General features: G+C 42.8%; 1 protein-coding gene across 3 annotated transcripts in view; it reads left to right on the forward strand.

Moving 5' to 3' along the window:
- The first annotated feature begins 639 nt into the window (after window positions 1-639).
- The window catches only part of mocs1 (molybdenum cofactor synthesis 1), a 46,000-nt gene continuing 32,458 nt past the window's right edge, over window positions 640-14,181 (forward strand). For all 3 annotated transcript variants that reach the window (XM_034159596.1, XM_034159599.1, XM_034159597.1), the window contains exon 1: window positions 640-866. In XM_034159596.1, coding sequence (XP_034015487.1) covers window positions 675-866 — 192 coding nt within the window. In that variant the 5' untranslated portion in view covers window positions 640-674. The remainder of the gene's footprint in view (window positions 867-14,181) is intronic.

A 14,181-nucleotide genomic window follows, 5' to 3' on the forward strand; every position in this document is an offset into this window, starting at 1 on the left:
TCTCTGCTCTCTTCCACAGCATGTCTTTTTCCTGATTCTCTCCCTCAGCCCCAACCAGTCCCAGCAGAAGACTGCCCCTCCCTGAGCCTGGTTCTGCTGGAGGTTTCTTCCTGTTAAAAGGGAGTTTTTCCTTCCCACTGTAGCCAAGTGCTTGCTCACAGGGGGTCGTTTTGACCGTTGGGGTTTTTCTGTAATTATTGTATGGCTTTTGCCTTACAATATAAAGCGCCTTGGGGCAACTGTTTGTTGTGATTTGGCGCTATATAAATAAAATTGATTTGATTTGATTTGTATGCATGTATGTATGTATATGTATGTGTGTTATAAATAATATTGTATTTCTACCTCATTTTCTTATGTCTTGTACTGTTACAAGTATTATTATTATTGCTTATCCTTGCACACGCTGTTTGATGAACATCCTCTACTTGCACCCATCTTGTGTGTTTTTTATGAACTGACGTAACATGTGAATTTCCCCTCTGTGAGATCAATAAAGTTTATCTTATCTTTCAGAGAAATGTGCAAAAACTAGTATCAACGCTATAGACTACATTACCCGTCGTGCATCAGCCCCACCTGATTGGCTGTCGTAATTCCGCCCCTCTTCTGGTTCGTCTGAAAATGTGACAGGTTTTGTTTGCCTGCTGAGGAGCTGTAAGAGTGTTACTAGCATGTTTGCTCACATTAGAAAGTGTTGCAGGTTGTTAGACAGGCGCAGTGGTGTGAAAAACGTCAGTAAAGCATTATTCCAGTCGGTAAATGTTAGCATTAGTCGGCTGTGTTCGAGCGCTACACAGAATAAAGTTCCATTTGGAGTCTCGACTTTCAGGTCGAACTGCGGCGCTGCTCCGGAGACAAACCAGGTAACAAACCCATCACATCTGCTTTTTCTACACGTGGACATGAGCTCAGTGCACCAGGAGTGACATTAGGTCTGAATCTGTGCCCGTTTAGCGTTCAGGAAAAGCCGCGTTTAACATAAACTACCTCAAACTGTGAGCAAGGTAAACCAGTAACCCGGTGACCCAGTAAATCTTTATATGAGGAGTGTGGTTAGTTACCACAAGTTTACTATTCATTTTCTACAAAATGCCCATAGTTCACTGCATGGGATTTTAAATTCTATGCTAATAGAGCTGCAGTGATTTCTGTCTGCGGGAGATGATGGTGTAGCATCGTTTTGTTTTTGTTTTTTAACACTTTTTCAATTTCAATTTATTTTCATTTATATAGCACCAAATCACAACAAAGTTGCCTCAAGGTGCTTCACACAAGTAAGGTCTAACCTTACTAACTCCCAGAGCAGCAGTGGTAAGGAAAAACTACCTCTGAGGAAGAAACCTCAAGCAGACCAGACTCAAAGGGGTTGGGCCATGCTACACACATAAATTACAGAACAATTCACAAAACGAATATACAAGAAATGCTGTTGGTGCACAGGAGAGGAGGGTCTCCAGCACAAATACCACACCCATCTCTGGATGGAGCTGCACCTTAAACAGAGAGAAAAACAGAATCAGGCATCAGAAAGACAAAAAATACTGTATAATTTGCCAGCATTAATCAACAAGAAAAACAGAAGAAATACTAAGGTGATCACCGGCCAATAGCCCTAAGCTTCACTAAAAGACCCAGAATTAGGTAAAGTTGAGGCTGCGACACGCTCCGTTTCCTAATAAAATGAATTAAAAGAGTAAAAAAACGTAAAACAAAACTATACCAGTATGCTAGCCATACGAAAGGGAAAATAAGTGCGTCTTAAGTCTGGACTTGAAAGTCTCCCCAGAATCTGACTGTTTAATTGACGCAGGTTGATCATTCCACAGAACAGGGGCACGATAAGAGAAAGCTCTGTGACCCGCAGGCTTCTTATTCACCCTCAGGACACAAAGTAATCCTGCACCCTGAGAATGCCAAGACTGGGCTGGTACATAAGTTTTAATTAGGTCAGCTAGGTAGGGAGGTGCCAGTCTGTGAAAAATTTTATAGACTAGTAGCAGAACCTTAAAATCTGATCTCACTGGAACAGGAAGCCAGTGAAGAGATGCCAAAATGGGTGTAATGTGGTCAAACTTTCTGCTTCGTGTCAAAAGTCTGGCTGCAGCATTTTGAGTTGGAGAGCCCTAATGCTGGACTGCATTAAACCAGAAAATAGAACATTGCAGTAGTCCAATCTAGAAGAGATAAACGCAAGGATGGTCTCAGCATCAGCCATAGACAGGATGGGACGAATCTTCGCTATATTTCGGAGGTGGAAGAAAGCAGTCCTCGTAATATTTCTAATGTGGAGATCAAAGGACAATGTAGGATCAAAAATTACCCCAAGGTTCCTCACTTTGTCAGTGTGATCTATGACACATGAGTCTAGGTTAAGCGTTAACTGGTCAAATTGATGCCGATGTCTCACTGGACCAAGAACCATCATTTCAGTCTTATCAGAGTTTAAAAGTAGGAAGTTTCTAGACATCCAACTTCTCACTGATGCAAGGCAATCTTCTAAGGATTTTATGTGAACGAGATTACCAGCAGTTATCAACATGTATAACTGAGTATCATCTGCATAGCAGTGAAAGGTAATCCCAAAACGCCGTAATATGTGCCCAAAGGGTGCTATATAAAGGGAGAAAAGCAGGGGGCCTAAGATGGTCCCCTGTGGAACCCTAAATTTCATGTCCTAAGGTTAGAGGTAGTGTTACTGTACAAAACACAGTGAGAACGACTGGTCAAGTATGACATCAGCCATGCAAGGGCACTCCCAGTAATCCCAAAATGATGTTCCAGCCTATCAAGTAGAATATGATTATCCACGGTATCAAATGCAGCACTGAGATCTAACAGCAACAGAACCGTAGTGGTGTCCGAATCCATCGTAAGCAGAAGATCATTCACCACTTTAGTGAGAGTTGTCTCTGTGGAATGATATTTTCTAAAAGCAAACTGCAGTGGCTCAAAGAGATTATTCTCAGTAAGATAGTCCACAAGCTGCCGTGACACCACTTTTTCCAGAATTTTAGAGCAAAATGATAGATTTGATATCGGCTGATACTTTTTCAATACACTAGGGTCAAGATTAGGTTTCTTAAGTAATGTTTTAATCACTGCAGATTTGAAACATTTAGGAACAGATCCAGAAGTTAAAGAAAGATTAATAATTTCCAGCACAGTCGGCCCAAGAGTGGGCCACAGGTCCTTAAACAGTTTTGTTGGTATAGGATCAAATAAACAGGTTGTGCTTTTTGTTGAGTTTTGTCAGCATGCCCAGAGAGATACTATCAGATTCTGTAAATCTAGGTAATACCTCAGTAATGGCACCCACCTCAATAGCAGGGTGTAGATTAAGGCATGCTGGGATATATTTAACCTGTCTTCTGACCAAAGCATCCTTATCCTGCCAGCGGATAAAGGCAGATGCACGGTGGTCCTGAACACATCTGACTACGAGGCCAAGATCAACAACTTGCTCAGTGACTCCAATACATACGAACGTCTGAAGAGAGACCCCACGAGCGGCTATAAGAAGAAAATCATTAGCTACCTCCAAAACCTGGAGAAAGAGGGACTTATCGACAGGCAGACATACTACAGACTGTACCCTGGGGACGCCACTCCGTGCATCTATGGACTGCCCAAAATCAACAAACAGGATGTGCCACTCAGGCCTATTGTATGTAGCACAGATTCCATCACGTACAATGTGGCCAAGCACCTCAAGTGGATTTTGGCTCCTCTAGTGGGTAACTCAGAACACCATGTGGAGAACACACAAGATTTTGTGAACAAGATCAAGGACCTGCAGCTGGAGGCAGATGAAACAATTGTATTATTTGATGTGACATCGTTGTTCACCTGCATCCCCACTGCTGAGGCCATCTCAGCTGTGAGGCAGAGACTGCTGGAGGATGTGTCTCTACTTGAAAGGACCAAACTCACACCAGACCACATCTGCCAGCTCTTGGAGATCTGTCTTAACACCACGTATTTCCTGTTTAGGGGGAATTACTACAGGCAGATTCATGGCTGTGCAATGGGGTCTCCGGTATCCCCCATTGTGGCCAATCTGTACATGGAGCGAGTGGAGAAGACAGCCTTGACGTCTTTCACGGGCATCTCTCCCAGTCACTGGTTCAGATATGTTGATGACACATGGGTTAAAATCAAGCAACAGGAAGTTGAGGACTTTACAGAACACATCAACTCGGTGGACGCCAATATCAAGTTCACACGTGAGGATGCCAGAAACAACCATTTAGCCTTCTTGGACTGTGATGTTTCGATTGGAGAGAACAGGCAGCTCCAGACAGGGGTTTACAGAAAACCAACTCACACTGACCAATATCTGTTCTTTGGTTCAAACCACCCCCTTGAACACAAGCTCGGGGTGATCAGGACACTTCAACATAGAGCCCTACAGGTGCCCACAACTGCAGAGGGAAGGGCTAAAGAACAACAACTTGTCCGGAAAGCCCTCACAGTATGTGGGTACCCACGATGGTCCCTGGACAAAGTGCAGAAGTCCCAGAGAACAAAGAGACCAAATAGACAGGAGACGGAGACAAGAAGAAGAGTGTCTCTCCCTTATTTAGCAGGAGTAGGGGAAAAACTACAGAGGATCTTCAGACAGCACAAAATCCCAGTTTACTTTAAACCGGTTAACACCTTGAGACAGAAATTAGTTCACCCTAAGGACAGGATCCCCAGTTACAAACAGAGCAATGTAGTGTATTCTATCAGATGTAACGAACACTACATAGGTGAGACTAAGCAACCTTTACACAAAAGGCTATACCAGCACCGCAGAGAGGGTGCCAGTGGACCTCAGTCTGCAGTTCATCTCCACCTTAAAGACACTAACTACACGTTTGAGGACAAGGAAGTTAAAATATTAGCCAGAGAGAAGAAATGGTTTGAGAGAGGGGTCAAGGAGGCATTCTTTGTGAAACGTTTGAAACCCAGCCTTAACCGGGGAGGGGGTCTGAGACCCGCTTTATCCCCTGTTTACAATGGGGTACTCAGGTCAAAGCAGTTTCAGTCTTTTGTTCATGGTAATGAGTCATTCACGTCATCAGGAGAGTCGTCAAGGGAGCCATCAGGAGAGGGACAGCTGCCCTATCATTAGGAGGGTGTTAACTAGAGCACAATAGGTGCTAATTAGAGCTATTGTTTAGTCACCAGCCTATAGCAGTCGGCCTCTCGGTAGGAGGGGTCTGGTTAGGTTTAAAACTCCAGCTTTTGTGACTTCTTGATTATTCTTCTATACAAGAGTCAAGACAGAAGTCAGACCACCAGAGCAAGAATTTTAGCTGAGGAAGCTTCTGCGATTTGAAGCGAAACGTCCTTGCGTCAAGCAACCCAGTTCAGTCGAAGATTCAAGCTTCTCTACTAATGTCTTCTAATGTCTTTTTCAATTCAGTTTTATTTTATTTAATTTATATAGTGCCAAATGATAATAAAGCTGCTACAAGTAAAGTTTAATCTTAAGGAACAACTCCGTGATGATTTGAGGAAGAAACCTCAAGCAGACCAGACTCAAAGGGGTGACCCTCTGATTGAGTCATGCTACCACCACAGTTGACATTACAAATATACAGGAAATTTTTGTCTTTTGTTTCTATCTACACCTGCGTGAATGACTTATCACTCCAATGCGCGAGTGACAGTCTCTGCTGCATTTGTTGTACGTGCGCTGTGATGCCTGCTGAGGCTGCCGCTCCTTCCTCCTATCTCATTGCTCAGCGAGGCCTTGGTTCCTCTCCTGCTCAGGCCTCTGTGCACCTGTTGTGACAGTAAGGCGCCAGGTTGCACGGTCCTCTGCACGCTCCCACGTGTTGACATTGATGCTGCACATTTTCACGTCCTTCTTGCAGACATCCTTCAATCAATCAATCAATCAATTTTATTTATACAGCGCCAAATCACAACAAAGTTGCCTCAAGGTGCTTCACACAAGTAAGGTCTAACCTTACTAACTCCCAGAGCAGCAGTGGTAAGGAAAAACTACCTCTGAGGAAGAAACCTCAAGCAGACCAGACTCAAAGGGGTTGGGCCATGCTACACACATAAATTACAGAACAATTCACAAAACGAATATACAAGAAATGCTGTTGGTGCACAGGAGAGGAGGGTCTCCAGCACAAATACCACACCCCTCTCTGGATGGAGCTGCACCTTAAACAGAGAGAAAAACAGAATCAGGCATCAGAAAGACAAAAAATACTGTATAATTTGCCAGCATTAATCAACAAGAAAAACAGAAGAAATACTAAGGTGATCACCGGCCAATAGCCCTAAGCTTCACTAAAAGACCCAGAATTAGGTAAAGTTGAGGCTGCGACACGCTCCGTTTCCTAATAAAATGAATTAAAAGAGTAAAAAAACGTAAAACAAAACTATACCAGTATGCTAGCCATACGAAAGGGAAAATAAGTGCGTCTTAAGTCTGGACTTGAAAGTCTCCCCAGAATCTGACTGTTTAATTGACGCAGGTTGATCATTCCACAGAACAGGGGCACGATAAGAGAAAGCTCTGTGACCCGCAGGCTTCTTATTCACCCTCAGGACACAAAGTAATCCTGCACCCTGAGAATGCCAAGACTGGGCTGGTACATAAGTTTTAATTAGGTCAGCTAGGTAGGGAGGTGCCAGTCTGTGAAAAATTTTATAGACTAGTAGCAGAACCTTAAAATCTGATCTCACTGGAACAGGAAGCCAGTGAAGAGATGCCAAAATGGGTGTAATGTGGTCAAACTTTCTGCTTCGTGTCAAAAGTCTGGCTGCAGCATTTTGAGTTGGAGAGCCCTAATGCTGGACTGCATTAAACCAGAAAATAGAACATTGCAGTAGTCCAATCTAGAAGAGATAAACGCAAGGATGGTCTCAGCATCAGCCATAGACAGGATGGGACGAATCTTCGCTATATTTCGGAGGTGGAAGAAAGCAGTCCTCGTAATATTTCTAATGTGGAGATCAAAGGACAATGTAGGATCAAAAATTACCCCAAGGTTCCTCACTTTGTCAGTGTGATCTATGACACATGAGTCTAGGTTAAGCGTTAACTGGTCAAATTGATGCCGATGTCTCACTGGACCAAGAACCATCATTTCAGTCTTATCAGAGTTTAAAAGTAGGAAGTTTCTAGACATCCAACTTCTCACTGATGCAAGGCAATCTTCTAAGGATTTTATGTGAACGAGATTACCAGCAGTTATCAACATGTATAACTGAGTATCATCTGCATAGCAGTGAAAGGTAATCCCAAAACGCCGTAATATGTGCCCAAAGGGTGCTATATAAAGGGAGAAAAGCAGGGGGCCTAAGATGGTCCCCTGTGGAACCCTAAATTTCATGTCCTAAGGTTAGAGGTAGTGTTACTGTACAAAACACAGTGAGAACGACTGGTCAAGTATGACATCAGCCATGCAAGGGCACTCCCAGTAATCCCAAAATGATGTTCCAGCCTATCAAGTAGAATATGATTATCCACGGTATCAAATGCAGCACTGAGATCTAACAGCAACAGAACCGTAGTGGTGTCCGAATCCATCGTAAGCAGAAGATCATTCACCACTTTAGTGAGAGTTGTCTCTGTGGAATGATATTTTCTAAAAGCAAACTGCAGTGGCTCAAAGAGATTATTCTCAGTAAGATAGTCCACAAGCTGCCGTGACACCACTTTTTCCAGAATTTTAGAGCAAAATGATAGATTTGATATCGGCTGATACTTTTTCAATACACTAGGGTCAAGATTAGGTTTCTTAAGTAATGTTTTAATCACTGCAGATTTGAAACATTTAGGAACAGATCCAGAAGTTAAAGAAAGATTAATAATTTCCAGCACAGTCGGCCCAAGAGTGGGCCACAGGTCCTTAAACAGTTTTGTTGGTATAGGATCAAATAAACAGGTTGTGCTTTTTGTTGAGTTTTGTCAGCATGCCCAGAGAGATACTATCAGATTCTGTAAATCTAGGTAATACCTCAGTAATGGCACCCACCTCAATAGCAGGGTGTAGATTAAGGCATGCTGGGATATATTTAACCTGTCTTCTGACCAAAGCATCCTTATCCTGCCAGCGGATAAAGGCAGATGCACGGTGGTCCTGAACACATCTGACTACGAGGCCAAGATCAACAACTTGCTCAGTGACTCCAATACATACGAACGTCTGAAGAGAGACCCCACGAGCGGCTATAAGAAGAAAATCATTAGCTACCTCCAAAACCTGGAGAAAGAGGGACTTATCGACAGGCAGACATACTACAGACTGTACCCTGGGGACGCCACTCCGTGCATCTATGGACTGCCCAAAATCAACAAACAGGACGTGCCACTCAGGCCTATTGTATGTAGCACAGATTCCATCACGTACAATGTGGCCAAGCACCTCAAGTGGATTTTGGCTCCTCTAGTGGGTAACTCAGAACACCATGTGGAGAACACACAAGATTTTGTGAACAAGATCAAGGACCTGCAGCTGGAGGCAGATGAAACAATTGTATTATTTGATGTGACATCGTTGTTCACCTGCATCCCCACTGCTGAGGCCATCTCAGCTGTGAGGCAGAGACTGCTGGAGGATGTGTCTCTACTTGAAAGGACCAAACTCACACCAGACCACATCTGCCAGCTCTTGGAGATCTGTCTTAACACCACGTATTTCCTGTTTAGGGGGAATTACTACAGGCAGATTCATGGCTGTGCAATGGGGTCTCCGGTATCCCCCATTGTGGCCAATCTGTACATGGAGCGAGTGGAGAAGACAGCCTTGACGTCTTTCACGGGCATCTCTCCCAGTCACTGGTTCAGATATGTTGATGACACATGGGTTAAAATCAAGCAACAGGAAGTTGAGGACTTTACAGAACACATCAACTCGGTGGACGCCAATATCAAGTTCACACGTGAGGATGCCAGAAACAACCATTTAGCCTTCTTGGACTGTGATGTTTCGATTGGAGAGAACAGGCAGCTCCAGACAGGGGTTTACAGAAAACCAACTCACACTGACCAATATCTGTTCTTTGGTTCAAACCACCCCCTTGAACACAAGCTCGGGGTGATCAGGACACTTCAACATAGAGCCCTACAGGTGCCCACAACTGCAGAGGGAAGGGCTAAAGAACAACAACTTGTCCGGAAAGCCCTCACAGTATGTGGGTACCCACGATGGTCCCTGGACAAAGTGCAGAAGTCCCAGAGAACAAAGAGACCAAATAGACAGGAGACGGAGACAAGAAGAAGAGTGTCTCTCCCTTATTTAGCAGGAGTAGGGGAAAAACTACAGAGGATCTTCAGACAGCACAAAATCCCAGTTTACTTTAAACCGGTTAACACCTTGAGACAGAAATTAGTTCACCCTAAGGACAGGATCCCCAGTTACAAACAGAGCAATGTAGTGTATTCTATCAGATGTAACGAACACTACATAGGTGAGACTAAGCAACCTTTACACAAAAGGCTATACCAGCACCGCAGAGAGGGTGCCAGTGGACCTCAGTCTGCAGTTCATCTCCACCTTAAAGACACTAACTACACGTTTGAGGACAAGGAAGTTAAAATATTAGCCAGAGAGAAGAAATGGTTTGAGAGAGGGGTCAAGGAGGCATTCTTTGTGAAACGTTTGAAACCCAGCCTTAACCGGGGAGGGGGTCTGAGACCCGCTTTATCCCCTGTTTACAATGGGGTACTCAGGTCAAAGCAGTTTCAGTCTTTTGTTCATGGTAATGAGTCATTCACGTCATCAGGAGAGTCGTCAAGGGAGCCATCAGGAGAGGGACAGCTGCCCTATCATTAGGAGGGTGTTAACTAGAGCACAATAGGTGCTAATTAGAGCTATTGTTTAGTCACCAGCCTATAGCAGTCGGCCTCTCGGTAGGAGGGGTCTGGTTAGGTTTAAAACTCCAGCTTTTGTGACTTCTTGATTATTCTTCTATACAAGAGTCAAGACAGAAGTCAGACCACCAGAGCAAGAATTTTAGCTGAGGAAGCTTCTGCGATTTGAAGCGAAACGTCCTTGCGTCAAGCAACCCAGTTCAGTCGAAGATTCAAGCTTCTCTACTAATGTCTTCTAATGTCTTTTTCAATTCAGTTTTATTTTATTTAATTTATATAGTGCCAAATGATAATAAAGCTGCTACAAGTAAAGTTTAATCTTAAGGAACAACTCCGTGATGATTTGAGGAAGAAACCTCAAGCAGACCAGACTCAAAGGGGTGACCCTCTGATTGAGTCATGCTACCACCACAGTTGACATTACAAATATACAGGAAATTTTTGTCTTTTGTTTCTATCTACACCTGCGTGAATGACTTATCACTCCAATGCGCGAGTGACAGTCTCTGCTGCATTTGTTGTACGTGCGCTGTGATGCCTGCTGAGGCTGCCGCTCCTTCCTCCTATCTCATTGCTCAGCGAGGGCTTGGTTCCTCTCCTGCTCAGGCCTCTGTGCACCTGTTGTGACAGTAAGGCGCCAGGTTGCACGGTCCTCTGCACGCTCCCACGTGTTGACATTGATGCTGCACATTTTCACGTCCTTCTTGCAGACATCCTTCAATCAATCAATCAATCAATTTTATTTATACAGCGCCAAATCACAACAAACAGTTGCCCCAAGGCGCTTTATATTGTAAGGCAAGGCCATACAATAATCACGTAAAAACCCCAATGGTCAAAACGACCCCCTGTGAGCAAGCACTTGGCGACAGTGGGAAGGAAAAACTCCCTTTTAACAGGAAGAAACCTCCAGCAGAACCAGGCTCAGGGAGGGGCAGTCTTCTGCTGGGACTGGTTGGGGCTGAGGGAGAGAACCAGGAAAAAGACATGCTGTGGAAGAGAGCAGAGATCAATCACTAATGATTAAATGCAGAGTGGTGCATACAGAGCAAAAAGAGAAAGAAACACTCAGTGCATCATGGGAACCCCCCAGCAGTCTAAGTCTATAGCAGCATAACTAAGGGATGGTTCAGGGTCACCTGATCCAGCCCTAACTATAAGCTTTAGCAAAAAGGAAAGTTTTAAGCCTAATCTTAAAAGTAGAGAAGGTGTAAGTAAGTATTACATCCTTGAAGCACAGGCGTGGTCACCCAGCCAAACGAGTGCCCTCTGCCAGCTCACCGTACAGTAGATCTTTAGAAATGTGGCCCCGGATCCATTCTCCTGACACAATGATTAATTGATTATTAGTTAACGAGTATTTTGAGAATCATTTGAATCTTAAAAAATAGGTCTAATTTCAGCTTCTTAAATGTGAACATTTTTGGTTTGTTTTATTATTTTTGTTGTTTCCTCAGCCACCAAAGTTGGAGGAGGTTATGTTTTCACCTGTCTGTTTGTGAACAGCCTGGAGCCCACAATTTTTCATTTATCATTATGAATTTTTTTTACTGAGAATTTATGTACTGATAGGCAAGAACTGATTCAGTTTTCTCAAAGTCAGGAAAAATCTTGGAGAATTGGAAAATCCCTATCTTTAACATTAACGAATTTTCATAAATTCATAACTGTCAAAAAAAAATTCTTTCATATTTGAGAGTGTTATGTAGGATGGTATCCTTTATCAACTGACAAAGTTTGATCTGGATCCAATCCTGATTACAGATTTTATGGCCATTTATATTTAACGTTTAAAACCCAATTTAATGTATATTTTACATGATATTTAAATCAAATATGCCCCAGTTACTCTGAGTGACACTCACTGTTGCCTGACAAAGTTTGATCTGGACCAATTTGACCATAAAATTTTATTACAGAGATTAGAGCATGCCATAGGTATTAAAGGCACTGCGCTGCGGTGGTTTGAATCATATTTGTCTAATAGATTACAATTTGTTCATGTAAATGGGGAATCTTCTTCACAGACTAAAGTTAATTATGGAGTTCCACAAGGTTCTGTGCTAGGACCAATTTTATTCACTTTATACATGCTTCCCTTAGGCAGTATTATTAGACGGTATTGCTTAAATTTTCATTGTTACGCAGATGATACCCAGCTTTATCTATCCATGAAGCCAGAGGACACACACCAATTAGCTAAACTGCAGGATTGTCTTACAGACATAAAGACATGGATGACCTCTAATTTCCTGCTTTTAAACTCAGATAAAACTGAAGTTATTGTACTTGGCCCCACAAATCTTAGAAACATGGTGTCTAACCAGATCCTTACTCTGGATGGCATTACCCTGAGCTCTAGTAATACTGTGAGAAATCTTGGAGTCATTTTTGATCAGGATATGTCATTCAAAGCGCATATTAAACAAATATGTAGGACTGCTTTTTTTGCATTTACGCAATATCTCTAAAATCAGAATGGTCTTGTCTCAGAGTGATGCTGAAAAACTAATTCATGCATTTATTTCCTCTAGGCTGGACTATTGTAATTCATTATTATCAGGTTGTCCTAAAAGTTCCCTAAAAAGCCTTCAGTTAATTCAAAATGCTGCAGCTAGAGTACTGACGGGGACTAGAAGGAGAGAGCATATCTCACCCATATTGGCCTCTCTTCATTGGCTTCCTGTTAATTCTAGAATAGAATTTAAAATTCTTCTTCTTACTTATAAGGTTTTGAATAATCAGGTCCCATCTTATCTTAGGGACCTCGTAGTACCATATCACCCCAATAGAGCGCTTCGCTCTCAGACTGCAGGCTTACTTGTAGTTCCTAGGGTTTGTAAGAGTAGAATGGGAGGCAGAGCCTTCAGCTTTCAGGCTCTTCTCCTGTGGAACCAGCTCCCAATTCAGATCAGGGAGACAGACACCCTCTCTACTTTTAAGATTAGGCTTAAAACTTTCCTTTTTGCTAAAGCTTATAGTTAGGGCTGGATCAGGTGACCCTGAACCAACCCTGTATGGCCTTGCCTTACAATATAAAGCGCCTTGGGGCAACTGTTTGTTGTGATTTGTCGCTATAAAAAAAAAATTGATTGATTGATTGATTGATTGGATCTGAACCGGATTGTGGAGATTGTGGATTTTGTGGACATTTAAATTTAATACTGAAAAGCCCATTTTGTGTACATTTTGCATTATATCTCAATCAAAAGTGCCTCAATCACTCTAATTTTTCTGGTCTGGATTTACCTACACTGCCAAAATTGGTTTCAATTTTATGCCTGTTTGTCATCCAGTTATCAGACGGAAACTAAGTGCCAAAAAGCAACGACAAATTATGCATAGCAGAGTTAACCAGTGTTCTGTGACAATTATCTGAAAAAGAATTCAGAAACAAAAAAGTTGAAACAAAGAAAAAACCCTGACAACACCACAAAAAACTTTGATTCAAGTGCATTTAGTGCGTTCACTCAAATTAACTAAATCCATCCTCATGACATTTGATCACATGTAATTTATCTTATTAAAAGTCAGTTCTAGCAGGACTTCGACCTTGAAAATTTTTTTTCAAAGCAAAATTTTGTGGAATTGGAAACTAGTGTTGGCGGAGGTTTGCACTCTGTCTGTGGTGCTCTAGTTCTTCTCTTGCAGTATGCTGAATTTTTTGGGGCTGTAGACAGAAGATGACAATTTAAAGGATCGTCTTGGTTTCTGAAATGACTAATGGACAGTTTTCACCATATTCTAGACATAACAGCTAATCCATTAAACAGTCAGTTATTTTCTGAATTACTTGATTATACAAATAATGTATGACAGGTATGAAGATGCTGGTTGAAGAGGCTGAGAAAGACAGCTTCTGGGTGTGGCTCAGGAGGAGGCATGGTAATATGGGACCAGGCAGTACCTAGCACAACAGCAGGGGGTTGCGGTGGGAAATTGCTGCCATCGCTCCACCACCAGGACATGTACTGGGGTAAAGATGTGAAACATTGAGGGTCAGTGGTCTCCAGCTGGTGACCCATATAGGTAGTGCCTAGGTGTTGTCTGGCCTCCAAAAGGGCAGTATCCTGGGGAGTAGTCTATAAGGCACCAGTGGAGGTGATTCAGGCAGTTATGACAAGCAGGTTGGAGGTAGTGTCATGTTTGAACTTGCATGACTGCTTGAAGAACATGGTCATTAATCTTTATTGATGAAGTAAAAGAGGGTTTCTTTCCACCTTCACAAAGTTTAGACCAACGTGTTTCAAACTTGACACCAATCTAAGACTTGCTGAGTCCTGTTGGTGTCTTGGTGACATCGGTCACCGCTGGTACATGGTGATGCCTCATCATGGAGTGGGATGGCTCAA

This window comes from Thalassophryne amazonica, chromosome 19, assembly GCF_902500255.1.
Source record: "Thalassophryne amazonica chromosome 19, fThaAma1.1, whole genome shotgun sequence".
Classification (NCBI taxonomy): domain Eukaryota; kingdom Metazoa; phylum Chordata; class Actinopteri; order Batrachoidiformes; family Batrachoididae; genus Thalassophryne; species Thalassophryne amazonica.